General features: G+C 40.8%; 5 protein-coding genes across 6 annotated transcripts; 2 read left to right on the top strand and 3 right to left on the bottom strand.

Annotated features, from left to right (window-relative positions):
• The first annotated feature begins 588 nt into the window (after positions 1 to 588).
• On the top strand, positions 589 to 12,529 carry rhd (Rh blood group, D antigen). Of its 2 annotated transcripts, none has more exons than XM_088356431.1 (10): positions 589 to 10,386; positions 10,460 to 10,646; positions 10,711 to 10,861; positions 10,995 to 11,142; positions 11,231 to 11,403; positions 11,475 to 11,612; positions 11,675 to 11,802; positions 11,876 to 11,955; positions 12,092 to 12,165; positions 12,272 to 12,529. In XM_088356431.1, the coding sequence occupies exons 1-10, from the start codon at positions 10,242 to 10,244 to the stop codon at positions 12,296 to 12,298; spliced, it is 1,251 nt and encodes a 416-aa protein (XP_088212557.1). In that variant the 5' UTR covers positions 589 to 10,241; the 3' UTR covers positions 12,299 to 12,529. The 2 variants fall into 2 exon arrangements, with proteins under 2 accessions (XP_088212557.1, XP_088212558.1); XM_088356432.1 differs by having other exon boundaries at positions 10,493 to 10,646.
• On the bottom strand, positions 2,134 to 9,609 carry maco1b (macoilin 1b). The gene is made up of 11 exons (XM_088356430.1): positions 9,173 to 9,609; positions 7,911 to 8,052; positions 7,655 to 7,781; positions 7,455 to 7,578; positions 7,199 to 7,377; positions 6,363 to 6,930; positions 5,386 to 5,544; positions 5,090 to 5,272; positions 4,889 to 5,009; positions 4,596 to 4,770; positions 2,134 to 4,412 (listed from the first exon to the last, which is right to left on the bottom strand). Exons 1-11 carry the CDS (start codon positions 9,250 to 9,252, stop codon positions 4,210 to 4,212), a joined length of 2,061 nt encoding a protein of 686 aa, XP_088212556.1. The 5' UTR covers positions 9,253 to 9,609; the 3' UTR covers positions 2,134 to 4,209.
• tmem50a (transmembrane protein 50A) lies at positions 12,352 to 14,752 on the bottom strand. Its single transcript, XM_088356438.1, has 7 exons — positions 14,590 to 14,752; positions 13,977 to 14,082; positions 13,715 to 13,827; positions 13,574 to 13,641; positions 13,340 to 13,432; positions 13,141 to 13,201; positions 12,352 to 13,058 (listed from the first exon to the last, which is right to left on the bottom strand). Exons 2-7 carry the CDS (start codon positions 14,076 to 14,078, stop codon positions 13,013 to 13,015), a joined length of 483 nt encoding a protein of 160 aa, XP_088212564.1. The 5' UTR covers positions 14,079 to 14,082; positions 14,590 to 14,752; the 3' UTR covers positions 12,352 to 13,012.
• Positions 14,753 to 15,009: 257 nt separating this feature from the next.
• On the bottom strand, positions 15,010 to 16,710 carry mgst3b (microsomal glutathione S-transferase 3b). Its single transcript, XM_088356437.1, has 4 exons — positions 16,209 to 16,710; positions 15,968 to 16,090; positions 15,694 to 15,766; positions 15,010 to 15,350 (listed from the first exon to the last, which is right to left on the bottom strand). The coding sequence occupies exons 1-4, from the start codon at positions 16,515 to 16,517 to the stop codon at positions 15,250 to 15,252; spliced, it is 606 nt and encodes a 201-aa protein (XP_088212563.1). The 5' UTR covers positions 16,518 to 16,710; the 3' UTR covers positions 15,010 to 15,249.
• Positions 16,711 to 16,881: 171 nt separating this feature from the next.
• rsrp1 (arginine/serine-rich protein 1) lies at positions 16,882 to 20,029 on the top strand. Its single transcript, XM_088356436.1, has 5 exons — positions 16,882 to 17,070; positions 17,610 to 18,127; positions 18,210 to 18,385; positions 19,518 to 19,592; positions 19,675 to 20,029. Exons 2-5 carry the CDS (start codon positions 17,623 to 17,625, stop codon positions 19,834 to 19,836), a joined length of 918 nt encoding a protein of 305 aa, XP_088212562.1. The 5' UTR covers positions 16,882 to 17,070; positions 17,610 to 17,622; the 3' UTR covers positions 19,837 to 20,029.
• Positions 20,030 to 20,311: the final 282 nt, after the last annotated feature.

A 20,311-nucleotide genomic window follows, 5' to 3' on the forward strand; every position in this document is an offset into this window, starting at 1 on the left:
TCACAATCGGGGATAAACTTGAGGTGCATTCAACTGCCGCTCACAAAGTAGGACATCTCAAAATTACATAGAAAAAGATCATTTAATGCACCAAACCGCAATGACTTGTACTTGAGCAAAGAGCACATTGCAGAAGGTATTGGAAATATTTTAGAATTTATCTGATGCACCAACATCAGCACAGCTGGGTGGGTTTTTGATTTTGTTTGTTTTTTTAGACTAGAGGGTCCGCCCCTCACATCATGACGTCATACAGTGAGGACTCACTCAGAATTTGCTGCATGTCATTCCAAATCACCAAATTATTTGGCCCACCTTTTTTTTTTATTTTGGCACTCATATGTGCTGCTGTGACAAGTGAATTTCCCAGCTGTGGGATGAATTAAGTTCTATCAATCAATCATTATGAGGAATTGGATTGATCAAGGAAGACTGTGGTTTCTAGCAATAATCTCTTTAGAAGATCAACAAATAAAGGAGGAATCTTACAGGAGCATGTTTTGACTAAGGGAGAATCACATGGCCTTCATCCTTGAGTAAAGGTAAGACACAATGAAATGTTTTTAACAGGAACTAAAATGAAATTGGACTGTAAATCTAATAATCCAAAACTCAAAAAGAAGGTTTCACTTTGATCTATGTATACATATTGTTTTTAAAGTATTTGAGCATATTTGGCTCATGTTGGCTGAAAAATAACAGAAACCTAGTGAAGAATTTGCACTTAGTAACTCCCCACCACTGACATCAGAGAAGGAATCACTGTGGAGGGTGAAAAAAATCCAGCAAGACAGGATTTCTGAGAGGCTGACAAGCTCACAGACAAAAGAGACACGCGCTAATAGTCCCCAGGGATGTATAGCCAGCCTAGTATTGCATAACATCTCAACAATGGCTCCTTTCATTACTAACAATAGCAAAGACGGAATTGTTAAATGATAGTAAGTGTTCAGCTTTTGAAAGTGTAGCATTAACAACAAAGACAATAGAAATGAAAGTAAAGTGTCTAGTATGATGGAAGTTGCAGTGTCATGATGATGAAGCTGCTTAAAGTATAAGAACTAGAGACATTTTAGTAATTGATGAATTAGGTTCAAAGTAATCAGATGAAGGAAGACAAAATATGGTGAATTTATATGACGCTTTCTACACAGTGTGCAAAATATGAAAATGTGGAAAAGGAATTTTTTTTAGGTCAATGGGAATGGGGCCTTTCTACAAGCTTGCCTCGTTGCTTTTGGTCTCGTGGGTTAGGCTTCTGCCACAGAATATTCTACCTTTTATGTTTTCACAGTTTGAAAACAGGATAGATGTGCTTATTTATAGCCATTATTAGGGGACTCAAAAGCTTTCAGAGTGAGAGGAAAAACGATACACTGTAAAAGAGAATCCTATCCAAAATGATAAATATTTGCACCCCTGCCCAGGATTTGCAAATCATTGTGTTCTGTTTGTATTCATGATTTACACAACGTCGTAAACACATTGGTGTTTGGGTTTGCAATGCATTGCTGACTTGATTTGGATGAATAGCCACACATTAAAACAGAGTCTGCAGCAGTACATCATGCTCATTTCATTTTAGATCCATCCATGGTGGACTTTTAGAGCAAAAAAGATGAGTCATGTTTTGATGCACCAATATTTATCCATTTGACTGTAGCTGTTATGCATGATTCATTTTTTAGAGGGATCCTCTTTTGTTCCAACACTAGACAGCTTTAGCAGGAGCACTTGGCAAACTTGGCACGTCATTGTGCTGAGCAAGGCTTCTTTTTATGTTTTGGCATTGTGTTGCCTTAACACTTCCAAGAGCATCCCATGAGTGATCAATCATGAAAATGTCTATGATTTTATTGTGTATGTGTGTTTAAAAGATTTGCACTGGCACTTTTCAATCTTAAAACAGTGTTGGAAAGGTTTTCAAATAAACCTTTTAACGTGAGTTACAACAGCAACAGGGAAATAGGAAAACTTGCTCTTTGTGAATGGTTCTTTTAAGTTTTGTTTGTGAAAGGCTGGTGTCTATATACCTTGTTGTATGTAGTGCCACCGTGTGGCGGTGACCTTGTACTGCACCATACGAAGGCTCATATCCACATATTTTAAGAAAACAATTGGAGACCATCAATCTGCAAGAAAAAAACAAAAACATTTATTCCTTGTAAACCTCACAGAGCGAGAGCGCAGCCAAGGTCAGACCTCTGGATGGGGGAGAGCGGTGACTGGGCATAGAAAACAAAAAAACAAAACACTTCTATACTTTCAACAATCAGTTGACCAACAACTGTCTAGACTTTTTTTTCACAACACTTTTTTTTTTCAAGAGCCAATGACAGCAATCAAGCCCCCCCCCACCCCAAAATCTCCTCCATATACTGAAAGGGGGAAAACCACATACACAACAAAGATGGTTTCAGATGATGGCGAAACCTTATCAGCCATTTGCTGGCTGCAGTGAAAACAGAATGTGGAGTTAAGAAAACGGCTTGGAACCCCAGTTGCAAATACTGTTAACATTCATGAGAAGAAATCAGATGTCTGAGTCCCTTTGCTGGCAACTACACGTCTATTCCAAACAAGTCACCACTCCTGCTACCTGCAATAACAAATAATCAATACGCTTTTTGACAAATGTGTCAGCCAATGTATTTGCAATACATTCTTGAATGCACGATGACAGAAATTCAAATTGCATTCATGGCACGTAAACTGGAGGTGGAGGATTATTTAAACAGTTACTCATAAGTGCAATATTAAGATTTGGCATTTCAAATCTCTCTGTGTCACTGCGTGGTCCATTTGACGTTTTTCCCTTTCAAATGTGTTTTCTAGAGTGCAAAAATTGGAAGTTGAGAATGATAAGCGGACTGATGGCGTTAATTAGCGGATCGGCTTTGTGACGAGGCCAAAATCAATGTGCAGATCAACATGCCAAGTGGGGATTTTGGTTTCCTTATCAATTGATATAAACAACAGTCTGTCTTCAAGTGTTCACAACTTGGTCCAGAAAATTAATCAAATGAACCTAGAAGACAAAATTTGTGCCAGTTCGTAGCCTGGGATCGATATTTCATTGTTGCCAGTTCATAAAATCTAATTATATCCTTAAATCTTGTCATTCCGTTTGAAACTCAGTAGGTCCTCACTCAAGGTCGGTATCATTATAAATGCTGAAGTACAAAGAAATGTTGCAAATTTATTCCGGAACCTTGATTTGAAGTGCTTTTCTGAACATTTTAATTAGATTTGGTTTTAAATTAAAGGAGGAGGCGCTGCTATTTTATTTTGGTCTCTTTCTGTTTACATAGCGCTTTCCCACACTTCCATCTTGAGTCTTGGAAAAAAAAGAGCAAACAAACAAGACTGGCACATCTTAAAAACAATTTGCCGCCAACCCCCATAGCAGCATAGATCCGCTGCTAAGTGTTTGTGGATTAAAATAATAAATATGGATCTGTGCTAACGTTGCACTACATTCCACTGATCTTTCTTGCAACCTTGAGATGAAAAGAAATCTGTGGGAATATATTTTGGGGCAATGCTGTGTCATACTCCGAAACAGAGGTGCAATTATTAATTGAAACAAGACATGTACTTTTACTCAGGAGAAAATGTATGAATAATTTTGCCTATATTCCGACATGTTATGGACAAAACATGTAACTGAAACCTAAGCTTCTGCGCTGTCAATTTGAAATGATGTCCTAATGGTTAATAAAGGGATATAAGTTAAAATGATTATTTGTCCAATTCATTTCATCAACAAAATAATCAATAGAATAATCGATTATTAAAATAATCGTTAGTTGTGGCCTTACTCCCAAATCGTAAATAATTCCCTAGGGCCAAATAGCAGTTTAGTCATGGCCAAGAGTTGGACTAGAGAACGGAGAGCAACATCCTTGAGATGTACCCGAGATACATCTGTGAGGTTTCACTAAACACTGATGGGGGGGAGGGAAAAAAAAAAGGGATTTCCTAGTTGATGTGGTGTCTGCTTTAAATTTTTTGTTGTCTTTTGTTTTACCTACACGCAATATAACATCCTTCTGACCTGGCGAGGAGGGGGGGGAGAACCCAAGAAAAACATTCTCAGCTGCAGACATGCCGAGCAGATTGAAAAGATGCTGGCCCGGGGGAAACAAAACCAAACCAAAAAAAAAAAAAAAAGGAAAACTGGAGGGCGAGATAGAACAAAACGGTCGGTCACTTTTTAAGTGGCTGGTAAACTGAGGCATTGGGGTCCAAGCCGGAGGGGCTAGTGTCCATAAACTTGGAGGAGTAGTGGGGGGCCACAGGGGTCATGCTGCTGGTGTCGGTCGTGTATGAGATGCTGGGCATGACGGCCATCACTTCGGCTATCTTTTGCTTCAAATCTTTTATTTCTTGATCTTTCTGGAGAATCTGACCTGAGGACAGACATTGATAATCAACAGTTAGGCAAACTGGTGCAAACAAAGTGCCTTCACACGACGTTCTTGTAAATCGGTGCATCAGCGCCAGCATTTATTAAGCCTGTACCTCTTCGACTGAATTGTGATGCTAAGTCATGCTAACAACTACTAGCACCCTCGCTCCTCCAAACCACAGACCTTGCACGATTTCTTGCTGTCTCTTGGCATCTCCCAATGCAGAGAAGAGATCCAGTTTGATCCTGGTCTCCGCACTAAGACTGTTCTCCAAGTGTTGGGTCTTGTCCTGCATGGCTGACAGCGCCGACATCAGCACTTCTGTGTCTTTTTCATTCTCCTTGTATTTGTGAAGCTCCTGAAAGGTCAGAGACACGGTTCAAGTTAAGGGCGACATCATTTACTGCCGGTTTGTGGACAGTACAATTTAAGGTTGTCCAGAGTGTGTGTTAATGAAAATAAAACAAACGTATTACCTGGACCTTCAAGTCAAGCTCTCGGATTTGGTCTTCCTTAAGCTTGTTGTCCAGGGTTAGTTTTTTGCACTCTGATTCTAATTCTGTGATTCGCCGTCGCAGTGAGTCTGTGCATTCTCCTCTGAAAAGCAGGAAGACATCATTTGACACCAAATTTCAACATCGGCTTCCGGGGAAGAACATTTAGGACGGTGAGCTTACCTGGAAGCAGCAGCGAGAGCTACTGCCCTGGCTGCCGTAGCCTCTTCGAGCTTTTTGCGTTTCTTTTCATCTGCGAGTTGTTTCTCAGCTGTGGTGCGAGCTTCCTGTTCAGCTTTGAGTTTCTTCTCCAGTTGACCTACAGCCTGCTTGTCCTTTTGCTTTGCCTGGACAGCATTATGGAGCCTACAATTCCACACACACACACAGCCAAATAAATATGCGGCTCGAGTTCTGGTCACGACCCTAAACCCGAGCCTGACCTCATTGGGACCTTCTCAACGACTAAAGACACTCACTTGTTCTGCAGCAGCTCGTTCTCTTGACGGAGTTGACCCAACTCGGTACGTACTGAGCGCTCAGCACTGCCAAGTGAGCCAATCTGGCTGCGCAGGTCTTGTTCCATCTGCCGGCTTGCCTGCAGGTCTGCCTTCAACTTCTTAACGTCCTGCTCCAATCTGTCCCACATGAGAGCATAAGCAGACTTGCAGGCAACAACAGTACACACCCTCTATCCAGATTTTTTTTGTGACCAAGTTAGAATAAGCTAGCAAAGTGGTGGTGGTGTTCTGAACATGTCACTTTAAAAGGTTTGCAAACATAACCAAGCTGAGTTTGGTCCACAGCTGTCGCATGGCAACTCAAAGTATCAGCTCCCTTTTCTAGAGGATTAAGGTCTGGTGACTGGCGAGGCCATTCCGTGACCTTAATGTTTCTTTGTTTTTTTTGGTCTGTCATACAGGCAAAGCAAGCCACGACCCATTTTTCCGATGGCCTTCGCGTCATAGTCAGCAGTTCTCTGTACAGAGAGTCCAGTTGATGCCTAAGTGCTCAACAGCGGTCTAATCTTACTCCATTAAATTTTCTAAATCAATTCAGATTTGCAAAAGTCTGATCCAAACATGTGCCTACTTGTGCAGAGGAACCATATTAGTGCTGTATCCTTCTCACCAAGCTTCTTACTGATGATTTATTGTGCCACGTGCAGGTTTCAAAAAAAGGAAAAAAAAAAAAAAAAAAAAACTAAAACAAATAAATTAGTGTTTGTTTATAAATAGTGGTGGCCATGCACTTTAATGTGCCATCTTGTGGTAGTTGTTTCTACTTACAAAAAAATACAAAAGGCTCATCTTTTGATGCTTGGGCAATAAATCTTATGGTCTATGTGCTGAAACAGTTTTGAAGGCTTTATTGCATCGTTTGGCCACTTTTTTTTTTTTTTTTTTGTTCGGTCTCTCTGAGGATGAGTCACAGAACTCGCCTCGTGTGTGCTTACCTAACAAGTGCTTCCGGCTTGCTCAACTGATTGTTGGGAATACAGTTGTCTGTAGGATCCCTGCTGGAGCCACTCGAGGTCCCCTTCCCCACTGATACCTTGTGCTTCTTCTCGTTCTTCCCAGTGGAAGACGAGGACGGCGTCGAGGAGGGCACGCTGCCGTTGGTGGCGCTGTGGCCACGGGGAGATGAGTTGAGCGTCGTGGCGTTGCTGTTTTTGTAGTTTTTGGAGCAGGAGGAGGAAGAGGATGAGCAGGAGGAATTATTGTCCTCTTTGAGCAGCAAGTTTTCTGTGCTGCCCAGTTCAGTGGTCAGTCTTTTGCTGTTCACATGGTTCTCCATATACTCCATCTCTTGGAGTTTAGAGTCCACTGATGATGGCAGGATGTTGTTGCTGCTGCTGCTGCTGCTGCTGTGCTGCTGCTTTTTAGCCTCCCCGCCACCTTTTCCCTCTTTTCCCTTTTCTCGATACTCCAACTCTGGCAAAGACGCTGAGGTCTTTTTATTGGCAGGGGTGCCATTCTGTGTCACTGGAGGCGTGTCCACTTCAGCTATTCCTTTCGATGCGGCTGTAAGAATAACTTTGTTAATGACACATATGATATGATAACAGTCAGGTTTATTAGAGGTTGATTATCAAACTAATTATTTTGATAATTGATGAATCATTTCGAGGCCTTGTTTGATTTAAAAGTCCATAGCCTTGTAATTTCAGCATCTCAAAAAAATATGCTCAGCTTGCCGCCGTTATAGTACATTATCTAAAGTTGAAGAGATCTGTTTTGGACACGGCATACAGAATGCAAAAAAGATCTAGTATGCACGATTGAATCATACCTTCTTCTGCTTCTCGTTCTTGCCTTTGGAGCATCTGTTGCTCTGGAGGCAGAGCCTGCTGAAGGAGCTGCATGTAAAACTCATTCTCCTTCTGCACCTCTTTCTGTTTCCGCAGGCGCATCTTATAGCTTACATAGCTCTTAAAACCAAAGCCCAGCGTCACCACTGGATAGCCAATGCTACAAAAGGAATACAAAAATGCACCTTTATGGCAACTATTTGGCAAAACAAAACCAACAACACAACAGTGGCTCACCAGTGTGCAGCAAATGGGCGACACAAGTCTACATGGAAGTTCTTCAGGTCTTTGAATCTGATGGCTGCCTCTATGTAGACGAAGAGTATCCATAGTGACACGGTGGGGAGACAGACTCCTCTTTCTGAGGACAATTTTTTTTAAAAGCCATTATCTTGACATGTCAATTTTTCGGGGACAAAAACAGGAGTGGGTGTTACCTGTGTGCCAGACATACTGCACCCACACATAAGTACTGGCAGCAAAGAACAGCCATTGCACCGGGATGAAGAGGAGGCAAATGAAGTCCGAAGTAAGCGCCACAAACACAAAGAATACCGAGAACGCCTGTTGACGAGAGTAAAGGCGGTTACGATACATTTCGTTATGCTTCTCTTTCAAAATAGCACATTTTGAAAGACGAGTTAGGGATTTACAAAGTCAAGCTTTACACAGGTTTAATAAATATTAACTCACCAGCCCCTGGTATCGAAAAGAGTCGTACACACTCCGGAGGAAGAGCCAGAACGGCCAGAGGTACTCAAACCTGAACTCCAAAACAAAGTCAGCTAGTAGAACCAATGCCCACACCACCAGGAACTTCAGGTACAGGAAAGTGCTGCAAAGATGGAGATATTTCAGTTGTTCAAATAGTTGTCAATAATAACTGATATTCACCTATGTAAAGAGAGTGACCATGTTAATGATTCCTTATCTGATCAACAATGATTTAACATGGTAGGATCAGATAACTGTCAACGTGCAACATTTCACTTCTATGCATCTCTGCGAGTGTTTACATTTTGAAAGGTTTGACAACTACATTTCTACGAAATAAAATGTTCCATCACCATTGTGCTATTTTTAGAACAGAAGTTACTCGTGGTCCTGCCGGCAATAGAATCACTGGTCTAAAGCGAATCGTACCAGTTGTAGTTGGAAAGTGTACGAGATAAATGGCCATAAACTTTAATGCTTTATGATTCTGTTTCCTAAATAGCTTCTAAAGTTTATTTTGCAGAGTCTTGGCTGAGTCACAAAAAGTGTAACCCAGTGAAAGTGATATTAACAAGTACTTTATCAATATTTCAAAGCCCTGAAACGTGTGTAACTGTTGCCCTTTAGCATTTGGCTCACTTCATTTATAGAAAGTCCAAAGAGGTTGGACCTGTCAGGTGTGGCTGTGGAGACCAAGTAGTAGTCAATTTCCAGGCAGTTTTAACACAACAATCGAGCATGATCGCGACATACCTAAACCTTTTAAATGCATAGACACCTTATGACGTCTTATTTTGCAAATATGACCCGCATAGTTAATTGTGCACAAACCTTCGAGTGACCATATAAAATACGTTAGCAAAGCTGATGAATTATCCATGGTCGACAGATGTCAACTGGCCTGAGCAAATTGTCAGTGTCGATTAAGGCTTATTTATAAAGTCAACTGCAGTTAGTATTAAACTATGAATGTGACTGTGCAAGACGGCTTTGTTATGTTGTTCAAAACAGGCTGCTGTGTGGCCTCGCGCTACATGCTAGCACCATCCAGCTAGATGCTATTTACAGCTATCAATAGCAGCTAGTTAGCTGTGTTAACGGGCTAGCTAGCAGCATTTGTATCAATATAAACATTGGGTAGCGTGCACATTTTGAAGCTATAAAAGCCGCTGTCATTTTTAATGCGTGGTCCGAATTGATGTGGTGAGGACAACACATCTGTCAGCCTCCATCCACGTTACCTGCCGTATATGCCCTCGGTGATTCGATTCCGTTTTACCGGCCGTCGGAGTTTGCTGCAGTCCGCATTGCGCCGCTTCATCCTCCTCCACTTGGCTTTGGCCTTCGAGCAACCACCGTAATCTTATCCAGTTTTCTAGTGTATACGGGCAACGGGGAAAAAAATGAAGTGCTGTAGAATGTGTCGCTGTAATTATTTTCCCGACTGGCAACAAAGAAATAAATAAAGGACTCTATTCGGGAACCTCCTCTTTTGCTCTTAGCGCAGGCTCACTGTGTCCTGGCCGCGCTGTATTTTACGTGTATCTCGTTGGCAGACGTTGTGAATATCCAATCAATCTATGCACCGAGGCCTCAGTCGTTGACGGATACCGAGACGAGCCATTTATGTTGCGAGGCGACCTCTCGATCACTTCCCCTGTGCCATGACAAGGGAGCAGTGGCGTGTGAAATGTCTCCTCGGCTAACCAATCACGTTGTTTGTGGACAAATCGGGTATTGCTCATTGGCCAATCAGATGATGGGGGAGGCGGGGTTTGTTAAGACGTTTTCCTATCATTTGGAATGTTTTATGACAATACATATCAACATATTTAACATTTGCATCTGGAGTTCCACATTTCTGTACATATCAACTGACAATATATTTCAGTTTCGCATATTGAGTTCCACATTTCTGTTTTAATTGTGTGTGTGTGCGTGCGTGTGTATGCATATGCATTATTTTACAATTATTATTATTACATTATTTACAATTGGCTGTTAATGTTGCTTGTTGATGATTTGGTGTTTTTTGCAGTCTGTGGGACACTATAACATTAAATTAAATAATGTTAATATGAAATTGACACAACTTGACATGTATTATTGACCAAAATATCTGGATACTTTCACTTATTCAGGTACTTCATCCAATATGTATGAATTCTGTCAGGATTGCAATTTCAGAAGTAGGCTTTTACTTTTTGTCTTTGCTCATGCAGTAGATGATAAAAAGCTGCACAGAGGGCTGTGCCCCCGTTTCATATCAGAAGAGTGAAGCATGCGTCTGTCGTTGCAAAGTAATCTATTATGGCTCCTAAGTACGCCCCAAGTTTGCGCTCTCGTTTGGCTCCTTTTTTGCTTTTCTTACAGATAGGCTTTATTGCTGTGTATTATTTCTATGTTGAGGTTGAAAACAATGGAAATGGGATTATATTCAGAAATTTCTATCCAGGTGAGTAACATTTTATGAAATACACCAGTTAACAAATGAGAATGTAAAACATTCTTTTTTTTTTTTTTTGCAGCGTTCCAGGATTTAAATGTAATTGTCTTTTTAGGTTTTGGCTTCTTGAGCACTTTTTTAGTACGCTATGGCTTCAGTGGTTCAGGCTTCAACCTTCTTATAGGTGTCATTGCCATCCAATGGGCACTCATACTCAATGGCTTTGAGTCCTGGTATTACAGAGGGAAGATTTGGATCAACCTGAGTAGGTACTGTATCACATTTCAAGTTGCTTGAAGTCATTAGAAACATAATGGGCATTTTAACATGTAGCTTGGTGGTTGCTGAGATATGCACAGCCTCAGTTCTCATCTCAATTGGAGCTGTGCAAGGAAAAACAAATCCTGTCCATCTAACTATCATGGCCCTGATGGAGGTATTTGGCTTCGTCCTGAATGAGTGGCTTCTGCAGACTTTGCTACCGGTAAGAAAGTTTTTGTTTCAAAGACTTGATGTTGACGATTTGAAGAAGAAGAAGAAAAAAAAAAAGAGCATACCGTAGTAAATCATGGGTGAATCCTCCTTTTTGGAAATAATTTAGTACATGGTTGTTGTAGGTACAACATTTGAACTGCATCCTGGTGCTTCATATCTTTGGAGCTTTCTTTGGTCTTGTGCTGACGTGGATTCTCTATCGGAAAGAATCACAACAGGGATTCGAAAAGGAGAAATTTGACTGCAAAACAGGATTATTCTCCATGTTAGGTGTGTGGTTGTCTTGTTTGATTAGCGTAGCCAGAATTAACACCGTTTATCACTTTTCTCACAACTTTTAAACATTCCGGTTCAATAGGTACTTTGTTTCTGTGGATGTTTTGGCCCAGTTTTAACTCTATCCTCATGGAGCGTAATTTTCCCGAGAGGAGGTTGGGGGCTGTGTGCAGCACCTACCTGGCCCTGGCTGTCAGTGCTGTAGGATCTTTTGCCGTGTCCTCGCTCTCCAGCCCAAAGGGAAAAATCAACCCAGTACGTTGAAGAGATGGTTTGGAGCGATTAGCTTCAGAAGCATCAAACTTATGTGGTCACTCTATTATTAGACCCATCTTCAGTCATGCATACTTGCGGGCGGTGTTGCTGTCGGGGTTTCCATGCCAGCGATCCGGTACCCGTGGGAGGCCATGACAATTGGACTGGCCGCGGCTGCTGTGTCAACCGTTGGATTCCGATACCTCAAGGTACTGATCAATACATTGTTTTGTTTTTTTAAATCTGTATCATACCTCGTCTTTCCAACCAGAAGCACATGCTGTTTGCCTTTGGTTGCCATGACACTTGTCGTGTTCTGAGCATACATGGACTCCCGGGCCTTCTGGGATGGCTGATCCACCTCCTCCTGCAGATTCAACAGAGTGATGATCGCACAATGTAAGAATGTTTTGTCAGAGGGACAGCTTTTGATACTCACCACTGTGCGACTGAGCGGTCTTTCAAATTACAGAGCGATCCGGTTTGCTGTATTTCACATTTGTGTTCTACTCATCACCATAGCTGTAAGCCTGACCATGGGGATCATAACAGGTACAATTAATTAAGAGGACAGGTAAGTAGAATTTTGCAGGACTGCAAAACATGGTCATTGATCCACAATGGGAATATTCAAATAAGAAATATAAAGCAGCATCACTTATGTGTCTCTCTCTGGATACATTCAAAGGAGTACTACTAAAGTGGGACATCTGGAGACCACCCCAAGATAAAAAATGTTTTGATGATCAGACTTTCTGGAAGGTAAGAGAACATTTTTTTAAAAAAAACAATATTCTCAAGAAAGCTCTCATAAAAAATATTTCACATATATATGTTATAACCTCAAAAACAAAATTGTGTTTTGCAGTTTGAGCATCTTGCAATTCGCAAGTAATCTGTGGAGTCTGACCTCGGAAGTGTACACAAGAGTGACAAATGCAAAAGAGATTTCCTGCTCAGGATGATTGTTTAATTTTGCTATGGTAGCCAGAAACTGACCCCCTTGTACAAACGTAAGAAATGGATGCACATATTAAGTAAATCTACCAGACAGTTGTGAAAAATGTTGACCTCAATTTGGATCCGCAAGACGAAAAGCATTTTACAATAAATCAGCATGACAAGATTCAGAGCTCACTGTTATTTCATAAAGATATCATCTCACATGGCGAGTTTTGTCAGAATGTATTTCATGGTCATTCCCTTAGTTATTTTACATATCACAAAATGTGTTCTTATCACTGCTGATGGGTTACTGTGAAAAAAAATGACGGGAGAGCGTACGCATACCCACAGAGGGCTTAATTGGACCTTATACACAAAAGTAATAATATACCATCTTCACAGCTGCACGGGGGCAGACACACATTTTAAAATGTCCCACAGTTCAAAACAGTCAATCTGCGGATCAGTTTATGATTTGTGCTTGGTTATGATTTAGCCTTTTAAAACAGCAACACAAATATAAATTAAAAAAAGTCAATCCTGAACGCTACAAAGGCTACATACAAATTGATGAGTAGTAACCACTGAAGCCTGAAGCATACTGTCTCAAAAATAATAAAGTAAGCAGTGTATAACAATGACAAACAGACACACTTGGAGTCAGTTATTGCCACAGATCCTCTGTACGTCCAAACTTGAACACCAGGGACCTGAATTGAAAAAAAAAGGAAGAGCTTGAAGTCAGTTATTTTGCAAAATACACGGCACAGTCACTTTGGCCTATTGACTCACGCAAAGAAAATGAATGCGTTCTGGAAAAAAACGGCAATCCCAGGGTAGACGATAGGACTCTCTGAGGAGAGCAAGAAAGAAGAGAAAAACATCAGAATTATTTTAATCACATTGACCAAATTGATCTTGTGTGGTTTTTTTTTGCTTTGTTTTTGTCTTTTTTTTAAAAAAAATGCAACACTGCAAAACAGTTACTTACGAGGCACTACAAAACCTCCAAACAGGATCCACATAGATGCAATGAGGGATCCAAAAGACAGCATGAACCCAATAAAGAGCCACACGCGAGAGCCTGCAAGGAGAGATAAGAAAGCCTGGGTTTGGGCTTGACTGTTGTGTGCGTGTTGCGCTGGAACACGAAAACTATCATCAAACCAATTAATGAGTCCACTGAAGCATGTCATTTTGGTGCCAATGAAATAGCTGCACAAACCTGTCTGCCCCATGCAGCCTTCACTGTAGCTGTCACCCCTGACTTGGCCATTTGACACAGCGTTTATCCTACATGAAAAAACATCCATTATCCAATTTTAAAATATGACTAATTAGAAAGTGTTTGTAAAGTCAATCTTACATCAGAAAAGCCACTGTAGCAATGACTCCACATGTGTGATAAGAATGAGAAAACTCCTCATCAGCTGGATACTTGACGGCTGCATCAATGATGATCCACCAACCTGTGAAGAACTGCAATGGCACATAATCAAAACAAAAATGATGAAAGGTGAGGTAAGTACTAGCGTACAAAAAAAATCACTTTTAAACTAGCAGCATCAACATTAATTAGTCTACAGTAATCTGGACATATAAACAGGGTGCATAAAAATGAGAAATACCAGGACACCAGCAGCTATAGATGCGACAGTGTTTCTTTTTTCCCCCCAGTCCACATTGCAGTCGCAGTCTCCGCACCGAACACCGTCCAGAAATCCCGACATGACTCTGGAGAAGGGAGCATTCACGTCAACAACTCACTAAATAATAAGCAAACATGCTTTTGAATTTAACGCCTAGCTTAACCGTGTACAAATCATGGTCTTACGTGAAATTAAATAAATAAATAATATAAAAGCGACGTTCGTTCGTAACTGCTGTATGATGATGATGATGCTCAACTCTGGCTAGAAATAAGGACTAACTACGTGAACCGAAATAGTAAAACAGAAATTAACCACTCTTTACCACACAAATCATAACAAATGTACAAGACATAAACTAATAACTACATGTCGCAAGTAGTCGGTTCGAGAATGTAAATAAACAGTATTATGTCGTAGCATTCTTTTGTTCGTCGCTTTGATACTAGCAAACATTTCCTCTAAGGTGCCTTCTCATCAAGACGTCGCTAAAAACGATCACAAAACCTACACGACAGCAACAATGCCACGGGAAATAATATACACCCGTGATCGTAAAACACATTAAAATCGTTTTCAATTGAGTAAGTACCTCTTATTTTCGATTTTTGATGTGTGGACCCTTTGGATCAGGCCGACTTTGCTTCCGAGAGCTCGGTCATACGCATGCGCAGTTCGCCCACACCGTCGAGAACACTAAGCAGCTATTGATATTGGTGCCTTCAAGGATTGTGGGACAGAATGGAATTTGTTGCTTTGAAGCGAAAGGTTATATTTTACAATAAAAGCTCAACTGTTTTAAACTGTAACCACTAAAGTGATGATTAGTTATTGTCATTACTGATTAGTAGTGTATCGGTATCCTCTCATTAAAATAATCTATACTTTAGTTTGAGCGGTGGCCGGACTATATGACCCAAAAGTGATTCTTGTGCGCTCTGATATAATCTGTTCCTTTTGGTGGATATATTGGCCAGCTTTGTGTCTGAGAAGTCATGTGAGTCACGAGAACTTCAGACAACAATCTTTATTTTTCAAGGTATTAGTCAACCTTGGATTACATTTACATCAATGAGAATATCAGACATAATTTAAGAACATGCATATTGATTATGAAATGTAATTTCAGCAACAGTTGCTGAAACTATTGCTGCAAATGAATGTAAGGATTATATGTGTCAAAACATGCCACTGTTATATTGAGCATGTTTAGTCACACTGGAAAGGATGACAGCAATCTTTGTTTTGGATCTTAAAAAACTCCAAGCAACTGCAAGGCTACAGATATGGACAGACCGATGACTCCAAGGTATCCGATGTAGCCATAGGCACCGTTCATTCTCTTAGCAGGATCTGAAATGAAACACATAAATTGACATTTTTTTAATTACATTTGATTTATAATAATTTTGTATCTTGTAGAATATACAGGCAGCCAATTTTAGACTATGTCATGATATTTAAATTTTAGGAAACAATAGATTTTGGGTGTGTCTTTGTAACCCTAAAACAAATAAAGGCTTGATTTCACTTTGTGTGTGGTGAAGTAATATAACACAATACAATTGAACTTTTAACAATTTTTCAAAATAAGTGGACTTTCCTTTCTTATTCAAAAATTTGGGCACACCAATTGTCAGGGTGGGCCTTAGGAATAAACTTTAAGCTAAATCATAGAGCAACTGTCAAGTCTTACCTCCGGTATAATAGCCCCAGGCATAGGAAAGCCGACTGGTCACCCAAATGGCCCCCAACACTGACGCTGATAACTGAGGGTAGGGAACCATCAACAAAAAAAAAAAGATTACAATCCAGAAAATGTGCTTCGTCATTGCGACAGTGCAATTGGCTTCATTACAATCAGTTCATTGAGCAAAGATAAGACTTCTGCCCATCCCTTGAGGCTGAAGTTGGACAAGGTTGAAGACATTCTGACGAATATCTTGAAAATAAACAAAAATAAAACCCACCGGATAGACGAGGGCTGCAATGGTCTGGAAAACAAGCCACTGGGGATACACCTCAAGAGTGTTCTGATGGGCTCTCTGGATACAATTGAACACTTGCTCCTTGTCACTGTACATTGTTGGATACTGTGCAAAAGGTGATACATGATTATTGTAGGGGGAGAATAACAAGGGAATTTAAAAAAAAGACCAACAAATACCAACAACCAATAAATATGTAGTCTGATGAGTAAAAAAACACTACCTTCACGCCATACTTCTTCCTGGCTGCTCCAACTTGCATAGCTAGATAAGCCAACATAATCCAACTATAAAGATAGGTAAATATGACATATCCAAATTGGGAGGGCAAAACAGTCAGAATATCCATCTCTGAACAATTTTGCGGTACAATTACAGGTGGGATCCAGGGCTCGGAGAAGAGTTTGAGGAGCAGGTAACGCGCTCGCGCAGCTATTTCAGTAGGTTGTATAAAATATCGCGAGATGTGACATAACCTTTGGAGCGTCAGCAAACATAACGCCCACCGCTGGAAAGATCGCGAGGCAGCCATACACGATGCTTTATCGCGAGACTTCCATCGACTAAGATTAATGGCACATTTACTTTGCAATTTGTCGAAATCGATCCCAAATATCTTATTATATTCACATTCCTCACATTTTTGGGTGATTTACGCAACCGTATCACATAAATTTAACTCGGATGCATTGACTTGCAGTCATTTCAGCGTAAAGGGCAGTGTGTATTGTTGGAATATTTATAAACTTGCGCATTCTCAAGTATAAGGGACAAAAACATTTAGTGACGTGCTGTTTATTTTGAATGACAAGGCTTTTGAACGCTTTCGCCAGGAGGTGGCGTCACGTAGGGGAGTCACGTGATTGGAAATTTCCATAAGCACAGTAAAAACTCGTTGCTTCCACTAGGTGGAATCATTCTCTGCAGCACGTCGACGAGACTAGTCAATTGCATTGAATAGAAACGGTATTCAACCTCCGATTTCTTCAGTTACTTTATAAGAATCATAAACTTTACTTTATAAAAAGCGACTATACCTTGGTTATAGTCGTTGCAGGTTTCAACTCAAGCGACAGATTTAACTGGTAAGTTCCTCAAGTTCCTTTTTTTGTTACTCTGATTTTAATTTGTACAGGTAATAATTGCATATTGTTTATGATTTTTTAAAATATATAATCAAATGACTTTGTATTTAATCAAGTAGCCAACGTCTGTCGAGGACAAGTTAACGCGCCATGTGCTACAGCTAATGCTAGCTTGCTTAAACCGGAATTTTCCAGAACGTTTCGATTACGCAACAACGCACAAGCGGACTGCGCAGGCAAACAACAAAGCAATAAATCGCGTACCTTTGATCGATCGAACATGATTTGTTTTAGTTAATATTCTCTAAGTTTTATCTCCTGATAGTTAATTTTTACCTATTTTGGAAAACTGACCTCATTAGGGAGAATAGCTACGTTCATTGCAAATCCATGAATCGTAAGGCTAAGAAGACATTTTAACTATTTGCAACGGTCAAACACTGAATCCGCATCTAAAACATCTGAAATTCCGAATTTTGTGCAATTTAGCATGAGAAACTATTGATTTGCTCATAAACACATTTTTTTTCCTCCCCCAGCTTCTGCAAGACAATGGCCAAGGGAGAAGACGCTCACCTTGCAATGGCTCAGGTTCATCAGAGTGATGGCTCCAGCGTGATATTTAATCAGTGCAGCCCCTCATCCTACTACTCCAGAAATAGTTATGAAAGCAGCCCTTCCCCATCTTCTGGCAGTGACAGGGGGCGTCACAGATCTTCATCATCCAGCAATAGTTCCTCTCGTTCCAGGTCCCGCTCTCATCCTCGCTGCCACAGACATTCTCACTGTCGTAGCCATCGAAGACACAGCCGGGGCCACCGCCACTCGGCACGCCGGCACAGGGCACACTCCCGATCCTATAGTCGCTCGCCCTCACTAGACAGGTATCACGGGCACCGTCGAAGGTCCACTTCCAGATCTCACTCCAGGTCTTCATTTGCCGGTGGGAGATGCAGCAAGAGTCAGGCTCGTCTTAACAGGTTTCCCAAATCACAGTCCAGAGCCTATAGAAGCCCATCAAGATATTCTGGAAGTTCAATCAGCCTGAGCTTGGAAGGTAATGTGAACAAGCAAAATGAGTTAATAGCTCCATAACCGTATTATACACAATCACTGTAACTTGACTTATGTTTCCTCAGATAAAAGAGAACTTCTTAAAGCTGCGAAAACCAACGCCATGAAGCTGCTGGGAGTGGAGAAACTGGAGATTCCTGATAGTGTGAAACCGATCCTGACAGATGAGCTGGAGGAGCCACAAAGGTTGCTGCCAGAGTTTGAGCCAAGGGTGAGATCACACCCTGAAAAGACAGCACAGGTGGGTGTCGGCCCTGCTAAACGCACCACACAACCATGATTAGATTGGTCAGAGAACCGTGAACGGTGTAAGTGATGTTACCACAGCAGATCATTTGAACCAGTACATAAAGATGGATTTCTTTTTTTTTCCGGATTCAAATAAAACAAACCTATTGGTCATCATGCCCGCAGTGTGAGCGTCTGAGATATCAAACCTCTGAAGAAAACTTATTGCATCGGACAGACATATTTTTGTTCATAAATTAACCCCATATAAAATTTCTTATCAAATGTAAGAGTAAATGAGTTAAAAAAAAGATCTTAATGGGCTGTGAAAAGCTAAAGTTATATCAGTATCGTGATTTGAATGAACCATCTGACTCATTTTCACATTAGCTACACTGACAATTAGAAACAAAAGCAACCACCCAGCTGGCACGTGTAAGGCAACACTTTTGAAAGACAATCCAATCGGTACAGGACTCTGTTTTGTGATGTATTTCCTGTCTTGTGTTGACCTTTTGGAACCTTGAGGGAATGCACATACTTTCTGTATTTATTCCTGTCTTCATAGATAACATGACAGTGGTCTTCACTCGTCGGCACCTGGGAATAAAAGGCTGTCATGTGACTTGGGTGACGACAATAAGTTTGCGTGAAAGGTTGATGATTCTTGTCCTGCACACACTGCGTTATGTATTCTGTACCTGGATGAATGTCATTAAAACCACACATAATGAGCCAATTAGAGGAGCGATACACTGCGTTCTACAAGGCAGTGCTGTTGACATGACAAATGTATCTGGTTTGCAGTTGAAATGGGTCATCATTATTTAGCAGAATCCACCACTTGCTGATGGAGCGTGGGCGTGTGCGTTATAGTGACAATTCCTGTCAAGAGATCTAGAACCAGATGAAGAAGTCGTCTCCATATGCCAAAGATAAGTTGGTACATGAGGCGTCTGCTGAAGAGTTGCCTGTGACAACAGTGAGAGTAAATGTGCATGTGGTTTTCTGCCGTACAAGTGCTTCTTTCTATGACAGTATTGTCAGAAGCTAGATTTGAGTCTAGACAGTCAAAAGCCAAAGCAAAAGTTCAACACGTGTTCTACTCAAGGCTCACTAGTGGTGCTCTTGTCTTTCTAAAACAGAGCGATGAAGCAGAGGCCACCATCGTCAGCCCAAAGATGGCCGCAAAACCAAAAACCATCACTTTCAGCATCAATGTAAGTTCACAGTTGCATTCATCATTTTAAAGCAGGTCTTTTGGGATGAACACATTTGACAAGTTTACTTTTCTTTTCCCAGAATTGTGTGGCAAGACCAAGCATAATGGTGCCACCTGAGCCTAAGGTAACAGCCATAGCAGTGGACACCTATGAAAGCACTAATCCCTATGGCCACTGGGTCCCAGTCGTCTCCAGTCAGTCTACCAGGCCACGCAAGCAAGTGCGCAAGAAGTCACGTTAGGATCGAGCGCAACCGAGAGACCATACTGCATGTACTGTAAATAATTTGTACATATGCGCAATCATTTTTCATCATGACATTTTCTTTCAGATTTAAATTGGAAGAGGTGACGAAATCATTCAGGTGGGATTATTTTATTCCCCTAGTCATGTACCTATGTTCTTCAAATAAAGTATTTATTGATGAAAAGAAACTGTCCTTTTTTTTTCAACACTATGAAACACAAGTGGCTGAAGTGAACGTACTATGTGCTTTCATTTAGTGCCAACATCTCCTGTTGACTCATAAATTTAAGTGACATCCTATCGTTGATCTGTAGGATATATGCACTGCTTAGAGCGGCCATCCTGAAAAGCTGAGCGGAAGAACACAAGTGTTCATTAAGGTGAAGAAAAAAAAAATCAAATTAAGATCACGTTAAACTCACTCAAGAATTCTAAAAGAAAATAAGGCCTTCAAGTGGTTTACAGTTCCA

Source organism: Syngnathus floridae, chromosome 16, assembly GCF_059516105.1.
Source record: "Syngnathus floridae isolate MCC-2025c chromosome 16, RoL_Sflo_1.0, whole genome shotgun sequence".
NCBI lineage: Eukaryota > Metazoa > Chordata > Actinopteri > Syngnathiformes > Syngnathidae > Syngnathus > Syngnathus floridae.